Source organism: Solea senegalensis, linkage group LG5 (genome assembly GCF_019176455.1).
Source record: "Solea senegalensis isolate Sse05_10M linkage group LG5, IFAPA_SoseM_1, whole genome shotgun sequence".
NCBI classification, from domain to species: Eukaryota; Metazoa; Chordata; class Actinopteri; order Pleuronectiformes; family Soleidae; genus Solea; species Solea senegalensis.
The window spans coordinates 22268752-22293973 of NC_058025.1; the positions used below are offsets into that span (position 1 = coordinate 22268752).

At 43.4% G+C, this 25222-nt stretch overlaps 1 protein-coding gene across 2 annotated transcripts in view; it reads left to right on the forward strand.

The window, feature by feature from the left end:
* The first annotated feature begins 328 nt into the window (after positions 1 to 328).
* Positions 329 to 25222, forward strand: part of cux2b (cut-like homeobox 2b) — a 102526-nt gene continuing 77632 nt past the window's right edge. For both annotated transcript variants that reach the window (XM_044025816.1, XM_044025817.1), the window contains exon 1: positions 329 to 524. In XM_044025816.1, coding sequence (XP_043881751.1) covers positions 462 to 524 — 63 coding nt within the window. In that variant the 5' untranslated portion in view covers positions 329 to 461. The remainder of the gene's footprint in view (positions 525 to 25222) is intronic.

Here is a 25222-nt window from a genome sequence, read left to right on the forward strand (position 1 = left end):
AAAGTAGGCATGGCTTAATTTCCCTAAACTCCACTAATCTATCAACACATCATCTCTTTTCCCTTTTCCAGACGCTATCGATCAAACTGGGACGTTTACGTCAGTATCGATAACTTTGCCAAAGCCAAATCAAGTGCAATCTTCCACGAGCCACAGCCGCGGATTCACTTTGCTCTTTTTACTTTGACTAGAAAAAAGAAAAGAAAACATCGTCTATTTCTTAGTCCTCCTCCTCCTCCTCCTCATCCTCCTCCTCCTTATTCTTCTTCTTACTTCTACAAACATGTTGTCGGACTTGTCAAACATTTCCGTGGACTTTCGTGCAGCGTGAACTCGCTGCTGTTTTCTTTTTTTTTTTTTTTTGAAAGTGGGTCCGCTGGTGGTGAAACGTTGGGGGGAAAAAAATCCAGCCCACGTATTTATTGCAGCCGCTGAAAAAAATCTCCTCAATATCCCCCAAGATGGCCGCCGATGTAGGATCGATGTTTGAATATTGGAAGAAATTTGATCTACGGCGGCTCCAGGTTAGTGCAATTCTCACCGTTTCTCGCCCTCTTTTTGCAGCGGGGAGCCTCCGCTCTGTGTCCCGCCTGTGTGTCGCTTGTTTCGGGTAAGCGTGAAGGCGAGAGCCGGCGCTGTTCGCATTGATAGTTATTAGAAATTGATCCCCGTTCTGCCTTTGTTCAGTTCAATCATTGATCAGCAGCAGCAGCAGCGGCAGCGGCAGCAGCAGCAGCAGTTCCCAGCCTCACTGATCTGGGATCAGCACCGCGGACAGCACTGCTGTGTTTATCTGCTGTTTATCGTTCAAACGCCGTGGTTTTCTCACGTACGGAAACTTTTAATTTCCCCTGCTCGTGGACGTAGCTGTAACTTTTTTTTTTTTTTCCACCCGGCGTAAATGTTTTATGCGGTTTGTGTCGACGGCTGCGTTTGTGCTGCATCTGTCAGTAGGCTTCAGTCCAAATTATTATCATTATTATTATTATTATTATTATTATTATTGTTGTGTTATAGTTTTATTTTCTCTTCTTGACACAACAAGGCTGTGCATGTCGTTAAGTGTCATTTGTGATGTGGAAAGTTTATTTAGTGCACATTAGTGGTTGTGTTACGGTGAAAAGGTTCCGTGTTGTGTGGACTGTTTATCCGTGGACACGCCGTGGTTTTTAAAAAGCGAGCTGTTACAAGTGTTGTGTGCACGTTACCGTGGTGTAGTTTGTTAGTATCGCAGCCATAATGTCAGCTATTTGTACATATAGACATATACACTCAGGGGGCACTTTATTAGGCACACCTGCTAGTGCCGGGTTGGATTCCCTTTAGCCCTTACATCTGCATTAATTCGTCGTGTCATCGATTTAAAAAGGTGCTCCTGTTCCACTACATCCATGCAAGGTGCGCTTTTATTGCATTTGAGGTGCGTTGACTGTGTGTGGAGGCCATTTGAGTGACAGTACACTCACTGTCATCAAGTTGAAGGAACTAGTTTCGGGGTAAATTTGAGCTTTTTTTTGCGCCATGGTCGTGGAAGTAGTCTTCAGAAGACAGGACACTGTGGTCATAAAGCGATGGACATGGTCAGCGACAGTACTCAAACAATGCTCAGTTGGTTCTAAAAAGTGTGTCAAGAAAACACCTGAACAGCTGACACAAGGCAGAATGGATCCACGCTTTCATGTCCAAATTCTGACCCTACCGTTCAAAATTTACAGCTGAAATCCAGAATTATCTGCCAATTCCTGTTCGTAACTGGCTCCGTGGTCTCCGTGCTCTTGTTGAAGCCCCCTGCTGCTTCAAGGTTCCACGTGTTGTGCATTCATCTGCATATCTTACTTGTAACCAGTGTTTATTTGAGTCACTATTTAGAACCAGTCTGGCCATTCTCATCTGACCTCCGCCAAGTGCCGTTCACTGGATATTTTCTTTAATTTGGACTATTGTTCTAGAGATGGTTGTGTGTCAACTTTCTTGCCCCATTCTAAAATAGCTTTTCTTGACCATGATTACTGGATTGAGCTGCTGCCGTGTGATTGCTGATGAGGAGCAATTAAACCTAACTGTACCTAATAAAGTGGCTGGTGAGCATGTCACAGTATATAGCCTAAAGCTTCACATGCAGAAAGTTGTGTTTATGAAGCACAACGCTGACAGCCAGGCTGCGCGGTTCTGTTCCTTAAAGCAAGCATGTTGAAATAAGGTTTGGAACGCCTGCTCTCCTCTGCTCCTCCTGAAGCCGCAGAAGGCTGCTCCTGCTCGGCCGACAGAGCAGAGCTGAGCAGAGGAGGGGGGCGTCTGTGTAATTGTATTCCCCGCTAATGTTTGTAAATCAGCCTCGGCCGGCGCAAGGGCACTGTCTCTGCTGCCTGACTGATGTTCTGTAACATGAGAAATGACAGGAGCATGGCAGCCTGGGCTCCTCGGAAAAGCCTACGGAGGAGGAGGAGGAGGAGGAGGAGGAGGAGGAGAAATCAGATCTGGTGGCTCTCGCTCGTCTCAAAGTACTGTCCAGCTCTGGACCTCGGTCTCATGCAGGCTGAGAGGGAGGGAAGGGGGCTATTGTTGTCGCTGATGCGGCTTTATGTGGCATCCTCTCTGCGGGCTCCCATTCGGATTCAGCCCGGCTCCACTGGACCGTGTAACATTTCTGATAGATGTGTGCGTTCAAGGTTTTCCATTAAACGTGACGGACTAACCTGGGAGCTCCAGCTCTGAACTGGCTGAGTCATTACCTAGTGTCCTGAACAGGAATGTAGTGGTTTAATACTGATAATAATGTTTCATTTATCAACATTAAAAAAGAGCAGTCGCCAGTGTCTAATTATTATACAGCCACTGATGTTATTATTAATGTGTTTGTTCCTTTAAATCCTTTATTTTCCTGTCTAATGGATCAGTTTGACCCATCTCTACCAAGCAGTGCAGTTCGGCTAAGTTGTTACATGATGCAAAATATCTGCGTTTCGCCTGTCAAAAGTTGTGACGGGTACCAAAGTAACGGCCTTCTGTCGGGTTACCTGGCACAGTGGGGTGGCACCTAAAGGGCGGAGCCAGACACACTGCGCACAGTTGATTGGTCGACACAGGTTTGTCACTTCTGGTTAGTTTGAAACTAACAGGTTAGTATATATTTTTCGTTTTCTCTTCTCTGACTTGTTTCATGTATTCACAAGTCCGGTGTGTAAGAATTAGTGACATCTAATGGTGAGACTGCAGACTTCGTGTGCCTTCACGTAGCAGAAAGGATGTCTTCGGTCATTTGTATTGTAATCTTCCTCTGTCTGCTTTGCCTGTTCAGGCTGCGATGAAAATCCAATTTTCATGGACAATATTTTCAGTTTCTGGGAATAACGCCTCCTTCATGTGACACACGGGATTTTTATTTTATCATATAAATAAAAAAAAAACACTAAATGTATGGAAATAAATTCAGCATCATAATTTGGCCATTGGCTGCTCACCCATTACAGATCGACCTCGACTACATTCAGAGCTCTGTTTTGATGCTCATCGCTTTACACATTTGACACTATAGACTCACGCATGTGACGAAGACGGCGTCTGTGTTCAAAATTCTCCGGCTCTCCTCTGAAATTGAGTTTGTTTGACACTGAAACTGATTACTATTTCACACGGCTTCGCGCGGATCTGATCACATTATCCTATTGACAGCGCCTCTGGTAAATATTCTCACAAGCTGCTGGTTGCAAACATGTGTGGAGCTTAAATGTGACACCCTCTGCTACATGTGTCTGAAATCAATTAATTCACTTATTTCTCATTCAGTCATGGTTGGAGCCAGTTTCTGCCAGCGTTAAATCATTACAGCTGTTTCACCACCTAAGCCCGTATATAGAAAACCACTCATACTATACCTGAGGACACCCATGAGCTATTTATTTCAGCAGTTAACACTGGAACGTTTATTTTCTCATTACAAGTTGTTATATCAGGAGACTAGAGTGTGCGGTTTCAGTGTTTGTTGCTGTAGATTTGTGGCTCCGAGTTGAACAGGATGAATAATTCACCTGCAGGCTGATGAAAAGAGGGCAGGGAAAGTGCGAAGCGCTGAGGTGGAGTGACCTTGGTTCCTGCTGGCTGCAGGTCACCTGGCCGATGCTGTGGTAATCATTCACACCAGCCAGATGGCATTTCCGTGGGCGAGCATGAAAAGGACGGGTCAGGGTTTGTCCTGCCAGGTCCTGCCAGGCCCAAAAACAACTCCGGGCCAGTACAGTACCTGGAGAGAGTTTGCTGCGTCTGTGCAGAGCCAGGTGATCAGAAGGTGTGGTTAAACCAGGTGGAAATGCAGTTTAATGTTATATTTAATTCCCCTGTCGCTCATTTGTTCCAAATATCCTTTATGTACACACAAAGAAAAAGGATTAGCATATTATCAAAGCAGACCAAAGAGACTTGTGAGTGTTTGGAAAAGTTGGGCACCATGCCTTTACCACCAGCTTCTTAAATCTCTCTTTTGTTTTTGGGTAGCCTTTGCAACGCTGCACTCATATGGCGGAATAAAGCGCCGCTTATTTATTGCCTTGTTTCCACACTCCCTTCCATGAATGTAAAAGGCGGTGAGGTTCTAAGATCAGGAACAAAAGCTTTGTGATTGTACTACATTTAGCATGACTCAGTTGCTCTGGTGTCAGCTCTAATCCACACACACAGACAACAGTATTGCCAAACAGTGAAATTGCTTTGCAGCCTGTGAGCCTGGCTGCCTCCACTGCCAGCCTGTGCTGTTTGCCAGTATCTCTAGATCCTACACACACACACACACACACACTATGCAATCTCAAATTGCCTGTGAAGAATCAGTGTCTGTCTCTGTTCCATTCATGCTTGCATGTGTTTGTTTGTGTGCTGCTGATATTGTTAATGTCACATGCGTCAGTATAATCTCATTGTAGTGGAGAGTAAAGTCGGTCCAGAGTGCCTCACGCCTCCTGTTATTTATCATAATGACTGTATCATTTCATTCACACGCCGCAATAGATATAGTGGGCTGTTTAAAAATCCGCTCGGCAGTTTGTGCTATATGTCGTCACTGTCACGTCCTTATTCTCAGACTCGTTTTAAGTCCGCTGCAGATTTACGTGCAGTGTTTAAAACGTAAAAGCTGCCACATCGTCATAATCAGCCATGGTGTTAAGTCACATGAGCCTCTCATATAAACATCTCTACGCGTGCCTTCATTATTAGCGCTTGTGTGAATAGATGGGTGGGACGTGTCTGTCACGGTCCCGTATCCTTGGGGTTACCTCTCTCTTCCTTTTGACAGTTACAACAAAGCAAATAAGAAAGAGGGGAGCTTTTACAAGACTATCTGGGCCAAATTGAGATGTGAAATCCAGGAGCCGTAACACCGCGGTGTAAAAGCGCAGCGAACATTAGAGAGTGAGAGGAGCGAAACAGACTTCAGCATTAAGCTGTTTAACCTCTGCGTTGTAGCATTAGTGGTAGAGACTTCAAAGCAAACGCCTCAGCGTTGGAAGCAGAATGACAAATGGGTTTAGAGACAGCTACGGTGAACGTTCTCACAGGAAGACCAGGCCTGTCATTAATGTCAGCTTAATCACTTTGACCTTCCTTCGAGCAGATTTCCATACCTATCCAATCATTTTGCCGTGGTTGTGCTCATGTTTGCAGATTGCTGTATGTGCTGCTGTTTGATCAGCGCCACAGTGATGAGTTATTGTCTTTGTCTTTGACTGTATACTTTGAATGTCCTAAATACTGTAATATTCAATGCTCATGCAGGTTTAGTTAATAGTTAATAATAAAAATGTATTGTACAGGTATCTCTCCTTTTAGGCACAAATTAAGATTTTTTTTTATTTTGCATGTGCCATTTTGTGTACCAACCTAATAGGTCACTAAAAGGTGAGCTGACCAACTGGCGAGTTGGAATTCTTTAAGTGGAGTTCCTGCTTTAGAAGCAGTGAGGACAGTGATAATGTATGATTATGGTGAGAGGGCGAGATCACATGTCCTCAGTCCTTCAACTGAGCTGCGTTCATAGCAGCTACTTTCTGTAAAAAGGAAAATTATTCACAGTATATTTTATACTCACAGGGACACTGATGTTGCTTTTAAATGTGAGAACCTCACTAACATCTGTTGGAATAAAACCAAAACGTATACCAGTAGAAATCATTTGGAAACCCATGATTTAATGCTATTAGATACTAGGTAATATTCAGTGGTATTATTTGTATATTTGAATGTTCTAAACTCCAAAAAGAGATGCAGGGTTCACAGAGATGTTTCAAAGACCCTGGTAAATTCATCACTTATGCAGGATCTACACGCGGATCTTAGAGCAGCACGTTCAAGATGCATTCAAGGACCCTGCACCTTCATTCATTCATGCATAATACTAATTGATTACTACTCAAGTGTTTTTTTTCAATACTAATTTTAAAGATTTTTCAACTTCTTAAATGTGAATATTTCCGGGTTTATATGCTCCATATCACAAAGAAATGATTTAAACTGATTTCTGACATTTTACAGACCAAAGAAGTACTCGATTAATAATATTTAATGCTAATTATGAAAGAATCAGTGATGAAAATAATTGTTAGTTGCAGCCGTACTAGGTTACTATTAAAAATTACTATTTATGTTAGCTAACCACACCAAAACATGTTTGCGGTCTTTTGTATTTCACTGGTCTGCTGATATTTCCAAGAAATATTCGGACACATCTCGACTTTGCTGTTGATAGCTCGATGGTAACTCAGTGGTAGTGAGCCGTCATTTAACTGGAAAGTTGTGGGTTTGATTCCCAGCTCTGCTGTGCCGGCAGTGTATGACTGGATGAAAGATGAGTGATAGAAAAATGCACCGTGAATGGGTGAATGTACTGGATGTGTAAAGAAGCTTTGAGTGGTCATCAAGACTATAATAAATGCAAATACAGACCGTTTACCATATGTCTATATGCCAGAATAGCAATATAACTGAATGTGTTTTATCTGCTTATGTGATGAAGTTTCTCGCTCTTGAAGGGTGTCCCATTCTGCAGAGCTAGAATTTAAACATTACCCCTTGTATGTCAGTTCCAAAGTGTAGGTAAAAATGAGAAATGGCCTTATTATCCTCTGTTTGTCTGCAACACTACCCAACTTGGTCTTGCCATTTTAATGTCTTCTGTTATGTAGCGCCGTGCCAAAAAAAGCAGTACCTCCGATGTTTGAGCAGGAACGCCCCCTTGGCAGTTGACAGTGCTTCATATTTTTCATAGCAACGCTTTCTCTGATCTGCTGCCCCTAGGCTGGAGCAATTGCTTTGCAGGAGTAAATAACCAGCTTTAACAAAACTTCAGGGACACATTAGTCTGCAGGAGGATGGCTCCATGGTGGTAGGGCTGCCTCTTCTTTCCCCGCACTGAGGCAGGTGGAAGCATCACGAGGAGAGCGGTAATGGCTCATCGGCATGGGTATAAAGCTGCGTCCTCTCTCCCTGCTGACAGCCGCTCCCCTACCTGGCGAGTCCATATTGAGCTGCGTTTCTTCACCGTGGCCTTGGCTGCGTTTGTGTTGACTGTCTGACGCCACTGTGAGCGTACTGGGCACAAGTCTTTTGAGTGTTTCTTTAAGGAATTAAAACAAGTTTTCGGATTTTCTGAAATCATGAAAGGACATCATCATTTCCAGGTTATGTAAATAATCGTTAGTTGCGTCCCTAGCCATGCCCATTACTCACTCTGTCTCTCTCTCTCTTTCACTTGTCTCTATTGTACCAGGCCCATGTTCCATAGAGTGTACAAAAAGAGTGGTCGTGGTCTTCTGGTTTGCAGGGTGAGCCCAACCAGGAAGTAAAAATGTAATGACTATCCAGTAGGGGGCGAAAATGAACTCCGTTTGAATGGAAGTCTTTGGGAAAACAAGCCTAGTTCTCGCTTGATTTATGATGTCAGTCAGAGTTAATGGTCTCAGTTGCTCGTTTCATGGTCTTCTTCAGTTTCTTCTTCATTGATCTAAAGCACGGCACATTTGGTTGAACACCAATGTGATTGACGACTAGTATTCTCCAATAGGTTCCTGGTCTGACATGGTCATGATCAACAAAGCTGCAAAGCGGGGGTTCCTCTTGCACCTGGAAGTCTGTGTCCACTTTTGATGTTTTATACAGTTTCCTGGTGTGTTCTGACGTCGGTTGTCTCTTAGCATGTGTTAGCAAGGTGTGCAGGGTGTTCCCGTTCCTGGGCCACACTCGTGAGATCATTGCTTCACTAACCTTCTCCAGGTCGCCTTTGGGGACCTCCTCCGCTCTCATTATGTGCCACAGCTCAGAGTGTGTTTACCAGGCTGGAGGAATAGTCGTCTTGTGCGTGCCACCCATTTGTGAGTCCCATTAGTCCTCATTTAAGTGTGAAGACAGAAGACCCGGGAAAGACGGCCTCTTGGTGGTCTTTCGAGTATTAAAGCAGCATTTGTTATTACTAAGCAGATGTGCTTGTATTTATCAAAATAATACAAAAGGTGTGTTATAGCAGAGGCAGATGGAACAGGCTTGTTGTGTTAGCCGGTCTTGTCTTTGTGCAGCTGCTACCCCCACACAGTTAATTACTCTCTTATTCATCCCCAACAATGGGAGGGGATGGAATAAATCTGAACCGCGCGCTCTCGCTTCTCCACCGCGGAAGGTGCAGACTGGGACCCTAAAGCGAGCGAGTGGCTTCAAGAGGTTCAGTTTATCATTTTTAATGGAGAGGAACAGGAAGTGGAGACGTGAAGCTGGGCTCTGTGATTTATACGCCGCCTCAGTCGTGGGGAGAAAAGAGCAAGTCTGTCTCCCTGTCCACACTTGACCGCTCGGATCAGAACATCAGCGAAAACACGAAAATTCTCTGGGGGAGAATTTGCCTTTAGTGACTGTAACGTTTTGGGAAAAAAAAAAAAAATCGGCCTTTTCATTTGTTATCAAATATTAATGTGAGCATTTATGTGAACACATATTCACTGGTTTGGAGGAGGAGCAGCAGCATCTCTCCTCTGCCTCCTACCTCTGTCTCTATATGGTTTTGTTGTTCCCTGAAAAGCTCCGTGATGTCACGCCTCTATTGTCACCTGTTCATTTACTTTCGTAGTGGAGGGCATCGGTGTATTGATTAGGCTTTGCAACTGTGTTAGCAGCTCTGCCGGTGTGTAATATAGGCCCTGAGGCTGTTCTGTTCTTCCGCTCGGTCTCACGAGTGCTTTCCAGACCTTGTAATCTTAATTAAATATGCAACTTTTGATCGCAACAGGGTCACTATTTTTTTGCATTCAAATGTGGTCACATACTCCCCCGCCTCCTCAGCGGAGAGAAAAAGCTGATATTTTGAATCTTAATGGAGGAGAAGAGAGAAAAGAACAAAGCGCTGAATTGAGTCTCTCCTTTTTCAATTTCCCTTGTTAGCCCGCTGATGCATTCCCCTCTATAGTTTTTTTTCCCCTGTTTTTTTTTCTAGATGAATTTTATGATATTTTTCTCCCCTCCCCATCGCCCCCCTCCCACCACCACCCCTTCTCTCACACACACTCCTCGGCAGTTTTCCCCAGACAGGTTCCACAGTGTTTTAGAAGGGATGGATTTAATTGCTCTGTGGGGATTGGTTGGCTGTGCCGGGCTCGGCTGTTTAATTAGTGTACCCTGCCGGGATTGGTTTAATGCTTCATGATCTTGAAATTGTCTGATTGTTCAGCTCTCTGGGGACTCTCCCTGCCTACGTAGGCCAGCAGGTTTAGCTAAACATTGCTCCCGGCTTCTGCTGTATACTGTTGTGCAGCAGAAAGAGTTTGCGTATAAGGAAGGGAAATTTGGTTGTGCTGGGGGATTCAACTCTTAGGACAAACCAGGGGACATTGATGCAGTGTGGCTACTCGTCCTCCAGGAGCTCTGCACAGACCTCATAGGAATGTTTACCCTCAGAGTATTTCATCTCAGCTTGACACTATATGGAAATGATCCAACTGATTATCAATGCAGCACTAATATTTAGACTGTGATACAGTGTTTCTTTATGATAAGCAGGCGTGTGATTTTTTATTTTTTTTCAAATAATTTGCTGTGCATGTGGTCGTCAGCTGTGTGAATGGATGTCTTTGGAGTTTTAAAGGTGCTCCTGTGTCCGCATGCCTTACACCGACCTGTTTTTGGATGTTTTGGAGCTCTGCTGCTGCGATGAGGCCATCGAGATCATCTCGCGCGGCTTGCTCTGGGAATTACATTTGTGTAAATGGGCCCAGGCTGTGTGTATGTGTGTGTGTTCTCCCAGTCCGCTGTAGCTTCCACAGGATGCCCTTGGTTTGTCTCAGTCTTGGCAGCGACGTTGACCTCAGCGAGAGTAAATGTGCTCTGCATCCGATCCTGAATATGGGACGAGCATGTGTTGTGCCGGCGGCGCAGTCCGGGACAGATGATACCTGAGTTCATTCTGCTTCATCAGACGTATCAAACCCCCTCCGTCAAAGACATAAATCTCCTGTGGATGATAATAAGAACACCTTCCACTGCTGCTCTGCCTGGACTTTATTATGTTTTTGTTCTCTCAGTGAGTGATGCCTGAGTGTGCGGGTGCAACAATGATTACTTTTTTGTCTGAGAGCTTTCTCCATTAGGAATCCTCCAGGTAGACGCCAGGATCATGTATTCTGCCGTTGTTGACTGGATCACATGTGCTTCAGCCAGAGGGTCATTTTTTATGCCTGTGTTTACTACTGTGTTTACACCATCGTGGACACTTGAGCTGATGCACATCATCACCGGGGCGATGGACCTCATAGCAACTGAGCTGCTCCCAAATGTAGAGTCACACGGTCCTGAGCTTCCGCCCCCGTCTCTCTGGGGGAGTTGCCCTGATTACTGAGTGACTGTGCTGGAGTTGAGGGCCCTCTCCAGCTGTTGGGGTTGTTTGTGCAATGATGATAAGGAGTTGTGTAATCAGAGTTTAGGTTGTGTAGACAATCTTTTAATCTCTCTATTATGAATGTTGTTCAGCTGCTGTTTATTGGTGAATTTTATCTCAGGCTGAAAGATGTGGGGAAAATACCTAATTGTGATTTTTTTTTTTGAGTTTAGCGTGCATGCTGTGTATAGAATTTTAAACCAGATTGAACATTGCCACACGATAGCATCAAAATATGACTTACTTTACTCAATGCAAGGAGGAGAGTATGGATTGCATTTTAAATTGAAACTGAAAAATCAAAAATAGAATTATTGTATTCCAGCCTTTGTGGTTTGCTAATTCCATTTCTTTCCAATTGCAATTAATGACCCATCAGTTGTTCCGCCCTGATTTCATCCATTTGTCTATGCACCTTTTATTCATTTAACCGTGAAGCTGCGGTGAACTTATTTATTTTGTCGTTGTTGTTGTTCGGGGGGTCCATGATACCGATAGTATCACAATACGATATCTATCAGTCAGGTCTGATAGTGTTGCTTGACAGAACAACTACACCATAAATGACCAACGGACTGTAGCTTTAAATGAAAAGTAAGCCAGCAGAATATAATGTGAGGTCTGGCTCTGGTCATAAATGTTGTTTTGGAGGTATTAATTGTGCTCTGTTTTTTAAAGGGGAACCCGGGTCAATTGTGTATCATGGTTAAAGTCAACAATATTGCTCTTTCATAAATAAGCCCCAAGACCTAATATTGGAGTGCTGGCTCTCCTTCAAAGATAAAAATATTATTGCTCCCCAGCCCCATCCCCCACTGCCTTTTGGGCAGGGTGTGAGTCCAGCTTCCGTCTAGACGTGCAGCATCATTAACCTGCCGCGACCTCACCCCCCCCTGATGAATTCGCTCTCACATCCCCTGCAGCGCAGCGCTTGCAGCCCTTCTTTTGTCCACTGGGAACTGGGGCTCCGTCGGACTGGCTATTAGAGCCACCAGCCTCTACTCACAGGCTTTAATAGGCCAAGTGGCCGGAGCCTCTCTCAGACTGTTGAATAATTCAAACCGTCTGGGCCGTGTCTAGTCCCGGGGCGCAGGGGGAAGTGAACTGGGGAGCTGGGTGCAGGGGGCTGCGTGGAGGTTCAGGGGTTAATAACAGGTCTGCCTCTCTGTGTCAGCAGCTGCTCAGCCCCCCCCCAGAAAAATGCACACAACCCCACCCCACATATGAAAGAATCCTGTTCAGTTGATTAGATTTTTCAAAATGGATCAATTTTTAATCAGCGGAGCATCTGACTACGGTCAATACCATTGTCGCTGGGAAGACGGTTGCTGGACAGTCGTCTTTATTTACAGGAATGTTTGTTTTTTACTTTATGCAGATGGAGAGACAGGAAACTGTTCGCTCAGATCACCACTGCACCACTGCAGTGTCCAGGCCGGAGACTGCAGGCCTCTTCATCCTCTGCAACGGCAACACTACCGACACTCGGTCATTTTGCCCTTTTTGGAAGATCAGTGGAGAATATTTATTCACATCAGAGCAGGAAGGTGGATTATGTCTTCTCCTGTGTCCAAAGAGACTTCTCTTAACCACTCACATCTGCATAAGTAGTGAGTGGGAGTGAGGAGCCGACAAACTAGCTGTAATGCTGCCATCAAATTTTCATTGGGCTGTGGGGAGACCCTAACATGTTAAATAATGAGGAGCCCATAAACTTAATGTTCAGAACCTCTCTGGAACTGCTGACGACGTCTAGTTATGACTTGATACGAAGGCAGAATTATGAGGAGATAATCCCTCTTCAGTGCGCACATCTGGTTCTTAAAGACGAAGAATATTCTGTGCGTGATCCCACTCCAGAGCCATCTGCAGGGGAAGATCTCGCTGAAGAACCTGCAGACAGTGGAGCGCCTCATCCGTCTTGTGTTTAGGTGACATTTTCAAGACGAGTTTGGGACGACTTAGAGATGCTGTAGAAAACCATCATATTTCAACATACAACGCCGTAAAGATAAATATGGACATCAAATGGAATTGCTCACATTAAAATATATGAATTATAAAAGCAACAGTGCCTCAAAGCAGAAGTATTTGTGAGAGCAGTTGATTTAAAGGCCCAGTGTGTAAAATCTAGGCACAATTCTTGTAATTTTTTATTTAATAACCTGATTGTATGTTTTATTTGAATTAGCCTTTTATATTTATATCAGGAGCCAGGTCACCACCATGTTTTTACAATCTTATTGAGTTTAGTTTGAAGGCTACATAAGTTCTTTAACACACTTAGGGAATAAGGAGGGGAGCGGTCTTCAGCTCCAAAATAACACACTGTACCTTTTAAATATAGATACGGAGCGATATATTGTTTGTTTCACTGAATAATTTCACTGAAGAGAGTTTGATATGAGGTTACATTACATTACATGTCATTTAGCAGACGCATTTATCCAAAGCGACTTACAAAAGTGCATTTAAACATTTGGGTACAAAGGTTAAATGTTGTGTACTGAAGTGTGTTAACCATAAAGGCAATGCATACAAATGATATCAACAATTTGGGAGGGGGGACTGTGAAATACAGTTTTAAGTGTAATCAAATTTCCTCCAAACATTTTTGATGCTATGGTGTGATGACTTGATGACTTTGACTACAGTGTGTCGATGCATTGATGTCACATGGTGAAGTAGTGCCGGCACACTGACATATTGGCTTGATATTGATGCCGTGACCTATTTGAGAATTGACTGCGTGACATATTTGTGTATTGACGCCGTGACCTATTGGCATATTGATGTGGTAATAGATTGGCACGTTGACCACTTTTGACTAAAACAGTGATTTGGCTGTAAAAAAAATTGGTCTCCTGGCAAATTGACTGAAATGTTGTAACATAGAGACAGTGGATGTTCCATTACTGTAAAGACATGGCACATGAGCATGTCATAACAACAATGTGAACCTCTGAAATCATGTTGTTGTGACAGAGCACGTTAGAATCATAGTATACAGGCAGAATGACAACAGAACATATGGGCTTCATTACATGCTGAGATAATATTCTGCTTCATTTCTTGTTTAATAGTCCAGTGTTTGTTTACTGGTGTAATTTGATTATGCTACCTATGAACATGTTTGTATAATGCTTGGATTTGGTCACATGGTGATGCAGTGGCTAGCGTTGTTGCCTCATAGCGAGAAGGTCACTGGTGTGGATCCTGATGCTACCAGTCCAAAAACGTGCACGTGATGTTAATAAGACTGTAGGTATGAATGTTTGTCTCTGTATGTTGACCCTGTGATGGACTGTTGACCTGTCTAGGGTCTACCTATGCCAGCTGGGATTGGCTCCTGTAGACCACAAGTGGAGCATAAAGCTGTAATGGATGGATGGATTTATGGATGGATGGTTTTCGTAGCCATAGAGTAAGCCATGTATACCATATGTATTTTACGGGTGATGCCGCTTGTGAATGGGTGTGAAAAGGTTGTGGGTTTGTTTCCCGGCTCTGCCAATGTGTCCTTGGGCAAGACACTTAACACCAGTTATGGTAAACCATTACCATAACTAATGACTATTTCAATAGTCAACTAGTCAGATTATGAACTGCACAAAAAAGAATTAACTACATTAAGACTCTTATTTTTGCCCAAAATAAGTTGAATGAATATATAATAACCCGGAAAATAGAATATATTTGAATATTACTACTACTAAATTAGTCGTCGACTAATTTTACAGCCCTAAAAATGAGTGCTGTGTGAAACTGTGAGTGAATGTGAGTGAATATTGTGAGCATTTACTTTAGGTAAGAGCCTTTCTTTTTTACAGAGGCTGCCATGTTTCTACAACAGCCTGAATTGAAAATGATGTGTTTTGTGTTTTTAAAATGGAAACTTGCTCTGCAAATCAGTGTTGTTTTTGGCAGCCATTCTAGATTTAGTCTTAGTTTTAGTCTTTTGGACTAAAATGCTTATTAGTTTAGTCATATTTTAGTCATTTCTATATGTGATAGTTTTAGTCGACAAAAACTCAAAAAGTATTAGTCTAATTTTAATAAATAAAAAAAAGAAGTATAGTCTTAACAATTGCTGTTGGGCAGAAACCTTTAATCTCCATAGTTCAACTTTTCAACATTTTTTTTTTTCATGAATTGATGCCGACTTCATCATACAAGTGTCACACATAAGTTGTGAAAATGAAACTTCCTCCGCGACTGACTCTAGGTTAGCCCACCTGACCCGTCTTGAAACACGGAACACCAAGGAATTTTTAGGTTTTAATTGACAGATTAACGCACAATAAGCAGAAATGTCACACGTTTTGAACGTCTCACAGACCACCCACTAACATTTACATCAATTTTCGTCTCGTCAACGAAAACTCACACACGTCTCGTCATGTTTTCGTCATCGAAGATCAATGTTCATTTCGTCACCGTCTCGTTATCGTCATGAAAAAAAGGGGCGTCAACAAAATAATGTCGTCATCGCCATCCTTGATGAAAACAACACTGCTGCAAATGAAGAACTATATCTTTTAGTGTACGTGAAGGCCACCGTAGCTCTGTGACCTGCTTGGGAAAGGGAGGAGTCAGTGTAGGTGTCCTTCATTTATTTGTCCCCCTAATTCTAATGTATTCCTTGGCTCAGTGGAAATACTTTGGTCGTTAATTGATTTTATTGCGAGTGCAGCATCCTGAAAAAAGTCTCTGATGAAATCAAAAACTCATAAATGACGATGACCATGTTTATTTGTAAAGAAGCAAATCAGCAAAAATTGAAACCAAATAGATAATAAGTTTTTATATTACATTCACAAGTCAAATCAATTTAAAGTTAAAATATAATGACATACTGAAGCTTTACCTTTTCTTCGCGTTTGGTGAGCCAGTTTGTTCACGACAGGAGATGAGTGATGATAAAACACGCGTCAGACATCAGACAAAATCTCTGTTCGCCGTCTAATCTTCCCTCTCAAACATCAAACCTATGCGAAAAGAAGCAATGCTTTCACTAAGGAGTACTGATTTTTGTACTCACTAATGAAAATTTGTTGAATATCTTTGCTGCAGTGCCATCGGCGTTGTTTTCCTTCTTCGCTCTGTGATTATGGAACTGTACTAACTGGGTGAGGTTTTGAATTCTTAGCTGATTGCCTGCCTCCAGCCACGGCACATTCTCTGCCTTCCACTCTCCAGACCTCTTTCGCCCGCTTTTCTTTTCCTTTTTGTTTTTTTTTTTCCCCTGCTACAGAGGGGATGCAGTGCACTTCATATACAGTTATGCTGAATAGGTGCTGATGTATGTTGAAAACAGTTATGCAGGTGCCTTGTCAAAATGTGCAGTGGATAGGCAGTAACACTGTTCTGTTTAATATGCTATCAATCAGCCAGCGAATTCCCATTAGTACATAAAGTATTATGAGTCTACTCTTCCCCAGACTGTCATGACAGTGCCTGTGTTTAGCTGCTCTCATGTCCTCCAACAGTGTGTCCCTATTGTCTGTTTGTCTGTTTAATATGCAAAGGTGGTCATTCAGGGAGTCATTTTGGACCAGTGTAAACGAATCGGCAACAATGATTAGCTGGCGCTGCAGAGGAAGTGTCCATCATTGTGTGAGTGCATTTGGAGACCATCACTCCTCCCTCAGCTCATCTCACCACTGCTCTCTCAGCTTTGTGGAAGACAGAAAATAAAAAAAAATAAAAAAAACACAACACCCGAACAGCACTGGAGTAAATACGCTATAAGTGGAGTTACTTAATGGGAGATTTTGCATGCTTAATTGCGAGTATGGATTGCAGGTCCATTAAAAGACATCAGTGTCGTGGCGTCCAGCATACAGTTTGAATGTACTTGAGATGGATTGATCCATTGACTTCCTGGCTTCTTTTCTGAGAGGTGTAATTAAAACAACGAGCGCACAAACCATTTTGAGGATGATTTGGAAAAACAAGAAATAAAACTAAGTATCCAGACAGTGCCGTTCCTGAGACCCAAGCGTTTTTGTTTGCTCAGAGTATGCAAGCATGCTTCAGGGTGGCATCGTAGACGTCCTGAGGGAAATATCAGGCTTATTTATTGGAGCCTTTTTAGCCCCAGCTCAATAGCAGAAGTCTGATGGCTGGGTTACAGAGGGACTCTCTGGCAGAGAGGGAGGTGGAGGAGGAGCCGGGGCCTGGCGTCAGCCCCACTGACAAGCTCTTATTTACCGTCCAGATCTATGACTCATTTTATGTACCTAATCGTAAAGCACAGAGATTTATGGGAGGTAACGGGACAGTGGGGAATACCCCAGGAGACTGGCAGATTCAGCTCCCTCCCCGTCTGCTCCTCTAACGGTTCCTCGGGTCCACGCTACCTGGTCCACCACGCCATCACCTTCTGGGAAGAGGGGGAGAGTTGGAACCCGGCTGATAAAGCCCATATTTCTGCCAGATTTAGACGGCTGATAAAGAAGAGGCTCGTAAAAATTGGATGGGCTAATGGACGACTCTGAAAAGATTGATAACAGCTTATTGGTCAGGTTCGCTGACCTCTGACAGAACTAACAATACGTGGTCAACGAGGTTCAGCAGTAGATTTAGCAAACAAAAAAAGGAAAGAAAAGGGAAGGTCGGCAGGCAGGAAAATGAATTTGCTCTTATACCTTTCGGAATCTACTGTATACCTCTTTTTTGACCTGTCATTTCTTGGTTTGTGAAGTGCAGTTGAATTTAGTCGGTTCATAAATAATGTATGAACTTCAGGGTGAAAAAATCCAAAGGTTTGACAACCCCACTTACCATCATTTTTGCCTCATGTCTGCCACTCCAGTAATGGCAAAGGGAGGAGGGGGGGGGGGAAACAAGAAGGTATTATAATACTGCCTTTGTTCTGACAGGAGAGCTCTGAGAGCCTGTTTTATATTCCTGCAGAAAATTAAAATTAAACTTTCATTGTTGTGCATGCTGTTTAATCCAATAACGATCTGATGTAACAAACTGCTGTAATATCTCCCAGCATACTTAATCGGAGCAGACTTAGCCCTGTCACTTTATATTAACCTCTGCTGCAACAGGAGAAGGGCTTCACTAATCTGCCATTGTTGGGTTTGGCAGACTGTAGCTAGTGCAAAACAGATTTGGCAGCGAGCAGCGCTAAAGTAAAGGCTTTATAATGACAGCGAGGCCTCGCTGCTATTTGAGCTAATAATGTCAGAATCTAATAATGGTGTGGCCCTTGGAATTAGATGGGAGGTGAATGGGTGGGAATAGTGGTGATGTGGATGGAGGTTGGGGGGGTGGATTCAGCCACTCCATCCCCACTTATTGTGTCACTAACTTTAAACAGTGAATTGAACAGTTGCAACCATAGAGACTTTAACATTGTCTGTGTGGGGGTGTTGTGTATATGTGTCCTGGCCTGTTTGCCTTGTTGTAGTTGTTGTGACGTTGGTGCGTCCAATACATCCAAAGTCATTAAAAAGCTGGACCCCTCTGCTGAGTACCCCATTGAAAAGGCGCCAGAAATGGAGATGGTATGGATCCGTTACTTTCGTAAACTTTGCAACATTTGTGTCAATGGAAATGCAAATAATTGTGTAACAGACCAAACTGTAGCACTCGGTGGAAATGAGGGCTTTTGTGACATTTAATAGTGAGACTGCAAATTGTAACAACTGAAGGACCACCCCCCCACCACCACCACCACCACCCCATTTCTCAAATGTCAGTGAACTGCAGTGGCCTTCACATACCGGAGAGGATGTTCTTTGTTTTTGCGTCGTAAGCTTCTGCTTCTAAATGTGAAATGCACGCTTTATGTAGCTGCTTTGTTTCAGTAGAAATGTTGAGTATAAAAGGTACAGTGTTTTATTCTAAGGTTAGGAAACCATTTAAAGTTATTTTACACATACACATACACAAACATGGGTCTCATCTCCTTAATGTTACACTCTGGACATTATAGGTCCACCAGGAAGTACCAGAGCATGGGACCTTAAGAGTTTCAGCTGACTGAGTGACCTCACAGTGCTCAGCAAAGTAGCATTTGCAGCGTCATCAAAGGACTTGACTCCTGTAACCCCCCCCCACCCCACTCGCCCACCCACATCCACATCCCACAGCTGAATGCAGCCTTGTAACTTAAAACAAAAAAAGCTGATTGGCCGCTCTCTCAGCCTCCCCTCATCCCCTCTGTGGCGGATGAGGTCTCAGCCCGGGAGATAAAATAGCAGTTATTTCTCATGTGCTATGCCATTTTGTCAGTTTGACTGTTCCACTTATTCAGTGTTTTGTGACTTGCTGAGCTTGAGGGGATGTGAGTGCCATTTCGCAGCCAGATCTGAGTTGTGTTGATTGAATTAGACAAAGTCGGAAGATAATTAAGAACCGCAAGGCGCTGCAAAACTGTCTGCTTCCAAACTGGTGAAAATGAGACGCTGCCACATCAATGAGCTGGCTGGCTCTGCTTGATGTCAGTGGTGGGTTATATCACTTGACACCCTTACCTCCTGGTGCTGGAGCCCGTTTCCTCCTTTCCCTTTAATGTTTCTCCAAATATGATTAATCACGAGTCATAAATGTGTGCTTCTGACAGTTCATGGCGTTTGCACAGCTATGTTTGTTTCTCTCACAGTAGTAACGTGATCCTCAGCTGCCAAGCCTGGTTTATGGCATAAACATTTCCCCAGTGAGGTTTCGGCATCAAATGGGGAACCACAGCAAAGTCCATGACATCTACTTCTTCGTGGGTAATGCAGTAATTCTGCTTGTGGTTTTATTAACATGCATGTTTCTAGTATAAACCCTCTGATATACATTTTGTGACATTCAGATATATAAATCCCCTGTCTGTACATTAGAATTTCCTGTACTATCAAGTTAAAAGTTGTGGCATAGTGAACTCCTCTCTTTTGCACTTTTGCAAGTTTCTTTTTGTTTTTTTTGTGGATGGTTCTATAATTTTTCAGGACAAACATTAATGAAAACAGAGAAGGAGGGGCCAGACGTTCTGTTAATGTGCCAGCGCCTCATGTGCATTCAGGCTCTTCTCAAACTTTCTTTTCTTATTCCACCCTTTTTATTTTTCACCCTATTTTATAGATGATGGCCGTGTTGGGGCTCGTCTCGCTCTTCCAATGCTGGATAGGTAATGTAGCTGTGAGGTTAATGTTGAGAATCGTATAGCCCAGGCTCTATAAAATTGACACAGTGAGACGCAGAGAGGTAATGTTTATGGTAGCACCTAGCTCTGTGTCTGCCTTTTGTGTTTGTGTGAGCCTGAATTTAAAAAAAAAAAAGGCTTAGGATTGTCCTGGAGCCCCCCAAAGGGGCCGGACAGTAAGATAGGAGGGTGGGGTGTCAAAGGCTAATTTTCAAAGCCACTCACGGGCGCTCATCTCTCACTGTGAAGTGGCAAGCGTGGCAAGTGGCTTGCATGTTGTCATGGATACCAAAGCATGGGACCCCAGAGGATGGGGAGCGGGGGACGAATGGCTGCCCTGTCTATAGGATTCCTGTCAGCCCCTGCCTGATAGATGGCATTGATGGATCATTTGTCATACTGTAATTGTTCTCCGCAAACACAGAATGCCCACTAGTATAAACAGTTGTGTGCCGCTGGGCTAATAAAGCGGGAAAATGGAAAGGGATTCACTGATCCACTGCCTCTTTCACTTAAAGAGACAATGGCTCTGTTGTCCGGGCAAGGCGGTCTGATTAGAGCTGTGAGGGCTGAGAAAAAGCCCGGCTGAGAGAATAAAACAAGGCAATCATAAAGCAAACGGCAGTCACTTCTCTGTATCGATGTGGCTAGGCGGGGGTGAAGTCTGTGAGAAGTGTTGACAGCCGAGGGAACAACAGGAGTAGGTCTAGGAGTGATTCGTTTTCTCCCCCCTCTCTATTTGGCCAGGGAAACAGTGAGGGAGAATGCTTGTCCGAGATAACAAATACAGTGCAGATGCATAGCCGGGACTAGGAGCTCGATCTGCCTGGCTCTGAGATAGCCAGGCGCCTGAGCTGGGTACAAATGATTCTAGGTACAAAGGTACTATTTGTTCACCCTTGTTTTGGTATGGGCTCTGTGTCTTTGCTATTACTGTTGGGATTGACCCTGTGCCATCTCTCTGCTCAGAATCCCCTCTCTCTCTCTCTCTCTCTCTGCTGCGGCTTTGTCTGAGTGCAGGGAGCTCACACACACACACACACACACACACACACACGTGACTGTTGAGGTATGTACAGGACATGACCTGGGATTTCTAATGTGAGCTGGAATTAGCTGAGGCTCCGCTTCACCTTTTTAGATTAGATCTGGGAAGATCTGTCAAACGAAAAAAAAAAAAGGAGAAATCCCTCAGGAGTTACAGATTAATGTTGATGGCATGCTGCCAGGGCACCAGCTGGACACGACGGTTCAGGAGTCTAACCGCAGCACAAATCTTCACATCGCTCATTCAATCTGGGACGATGAGGACTTTTTGTCAAATTACATCAAACATCATCAATTACACTTCCATGCATTCACACTCTGCCTCACTCGTTTGTCCAGGGAGCTTGTTTCTCTCTTGCCTCTGCTCTGGAGTCCTGTGGTAAGCGTTTTTATGCAGGAGGCGGTCAGTAGGTGTATGATTGTGTTGACTAATGTATGTGTTGGAGGCAGGACACAGGCGGATGTTGTGCTGAGGCCAGCGGCCCTCGTACTCCTCGCGGAGCACTTCACCCCTCCGACTGTACCCTGACACACTGTGACGACTGGAGCACTTTATGCTGACCCGGGTACTCACCTCCTGTCTGATGGACAGATTAAAGGGCCATTAAGCATAATTACTGTTTCGGTTGGAGAGTCCAACTCATCCTGTCAGAACCTGTTACAAATTGCTGCAACTTTGCCCCAGTATGACTCTTAAATTCAGAATTATATTGTATTTCTCTACTTTCTTACTACCAACAACTTTGAAAATGTGTTTGCTAAGGCCTGGGTCATACTTTCTACGTCCATGTGTCCACGGAGGTCTGATGTAAAGACATCCATGATGTAAAGGTCGTCATTTGATCATTTCCAATCAGGCGCTCGTGGACCCTTTGCAGATGAATGGAAGCACCTCCATGTTTTGGGACTGCATCAACTGCACATGCTCTCTGTAGCACAACACTCTCAGCCGGTCCCTAAACATGTGCATCATTTAAAAATGAAAAAATACACTAACATTTGTAGACAGACTTGGAAGTCAGGGAAAACTCGGAGCAACCTCATCAACCCCCAAGTTAGGGTCCTTGAAAATTAAAAAGGTTTTTTAATTTAATTTTTTTTTCCAAGGTCCTTGAAAGTTTTGGAAAATCGCCCTAAATAGACATGGGTCATTGAAAGTGCTTGAATTTTATGCTAGAAAGAAGTCAATTGATATTGAGGTAAATGTCTATATATATATGTATATATATATATATATACAGTGGTGGGCTGTCAGGGCCAGCAGGGCCTTCTCTGCTGGCCCTGACAATATCAAAAAAGTATTATTTTTTTTATTATTATAATTATTTTTAATAATCAAATTAATGTGTGTCTGAACGTGTCTGAATTGAATTACTTTTTCAGTATGTTATGATTATATTTCCAGAAAGAATATGGTTATTTTTTGTGAAGCTGAGCTGGATTTTCCTGGATGTCATTAAACGCATCATAGCTCTGTGGACCTGCTCTAGTAGTATTGCTGGCCTTTCTTTGAAGCTGCCATTTCCTATTTGGTTATAACTTTGACTGAGGTGTGTCGTCAGCCAATCAAAATGTGATATCATAGTGACAGAACGCCCCAGGCCCAGCGACATGTCTGGCGCTAGCTCCCGCTTTTGTCATCAACGACGTTTGAACCTTTGGCGGGTTTTGAAGTAAGTTATGATCACTGCATTAACACCACCGATCCATCATCTCCTTCGTGTGCACTTTTCATGGCGATCGTTTGGAGAAAAGAAGGGAATTATTTCAAGAGGAAGACCTACACCGAAGAGGTACATCATTTCCGGTAGTTCGAGTGTTAATGATAAATTGATAACATTTTTTAGAAGTGGTGAGGACAAAACTGTTGATCATAAATAGTGCCGGGGACGTGTTCCCCGCGTAGCTGATGATGCTTATGTGGAAGCTTGTTTTTGTGTCATATAGTAGCTTGTGAAATTGTGTTTGCTGAGTAATTTAACGGAAGATGTGGTGGTAATGGTAAAGTAGCCTGTAGATGCGTGTTTTTTTACTGAAGGCCCTGACTGAAACCCCACGGTACACTACTGTTTATATATACATATATAACTGTATATGTAAATGTAGTCCTGGGAACAAAGGAAATGACAAAGACTGACTTGCCCAAAATCCAGAGGACAATCACTTGTCCTGATGCAGTGGGCAAAGTGGTTCTTACAATTTGCCCTCCCATCGTAAGCTGTGTTTTATTTACATTGACATTCAGTCATTGAATTAGCAGAAAATGGTCCTCGAAATCCCTTGAAAAGTCCTTGAATTTGATGCCAACCAAGGTGTTTGCCAAATAATATGTACTGTTGAGACATGGCTAACCAGGGATTGGTTTGTGTCCATGTTTTTTTTTTTTCCCAACCCCAAAGGAGAAGTAGAAAAGAAAAAATGAACGGAAATACAACTTCAAATTTTGTACTTAGCTATTTTAGTTTGCTCTGTAATATTCCAGTTATTTTGAATTAGTGGTTAGGCCAATCAAAGTGAGCCTGATGGCTGTGGAGAGGAGTGTGTCAGGTAGTTGATGTGAGGAGTGGAGCGGCGTCTGTGTGTGTGTGTGTGTGTGTGGTCTGCTGCACTGTCTGTCTGATTATGTAAAATGTGGTGAGGTGGTGTAACGTTGGCTGACTGTTGCAGTGGTTTGCCAGCTCCACAGGGCCTTTTGCCAGTTTTTGCATGTGAATGTGCAACAGCGCCTTGTAATGCGCTCTTGTCTGTGTCCATAAGAAAACCCACACTGCCACCCAAGGGAAAGTGGTCGATACCATCAACCCAGCTGGAGGCCGAGGCATCAGACAAGAGTTTTCACGATAGTTACATCAACGTTGATGTTTATTAGGAGCTCTTCCACGAGTGTAACCTGTAACCTGCGCCGCCTTCTTTTCCTCATTTGGCAAATTATTACATCCACGGTGAGAACAAACTGTTTCCCCACTTAATAATTCACATCACTTTCATCTGATACTCAGTCACCATGGGCAATTTAGTAGTTGAATAATTTTGTGAAAAATTCATTTATTATCGCTGTGCGTTCTGAATCTGGAGAGATGGTGGGTAGAGTGGCGGAGGGGTTTTAAATTGCGTCTGCAGAGCGAGGGATCCAAGGGTAGGTAATGTGTTCTAATGTTCTCAGCCATATGCATTGTTTTCAGGGCTCATCGGTTTTACATCGATTCCCACTGAAGTGTTTAATTGCATCATGAATATGATCTAATTCCGTCCTTTTCACTGGAAACTGGAGCACTCTCTACAAATGATGTACGGCCTTGACAGCACCACATCAGGATGTGTTTTATATGGAATGTAAATTATAGTGTTAAATTAGCCTGGAAAGATAACTAGCTGGCACGGGGGAATGGACTCAACAGTTTAATTTAGTGTCAAAAGGCCATGAAGGGATAAATCACCTCTCTCTCTTCTCTACTATGCCATATTAGGCTTTAATCTTTCTCTTTTTCTTGTAATATCGCTTGTTTTTAACTGCTGCCCAAGAAGCTCTCAAGAAATGCACATGGATTTCACTTCACTGCTGAGAGTGTGAGTATGTAGAGGACGATATTTTAGCTTTGCGTCATGAGATACACTTATTGTACCTTTTATCTAGAGATCAGAAAGGGCACCACGGGAAATCTGGATGTTGTTTACCATCAGCATGGAGCTGTACTTCATTGTAGCTCTAAAAAAAAAACCTGAGACTTTTCTATGGCGTCTTTATGAAACACATGAAAGCCACTTGGTTTAGAAGAGAAACCTCCTCCCATTTCCTGTCCTCAAGGCTGGAGTGTTTGTCAGAGTGGCCTTGCCATTATCTTGAGTTACCCTCCATGACCCGGATAGGCCTCTGTGCCTGGGAGCAGTCCTCTTGCAGCCTGGTCTATCTAGTCTGATTGTGTCCTTGACGACAACAACTAGTAGAAACCACCTGGCCAAGATCTGGCATTTAATGTGAGAACTCTCTTGGCTTTGTGTTCCCAGACTTCTCGCCGTGAACAGATATTCATTTTAATTCGCATATTATTTGCTTGGTGGGATGCAGGAAGAGAGAGGATCGTGGAAGAGCTGGATGGGGCCAGAAGACCGCCCCCCTGGTGCCT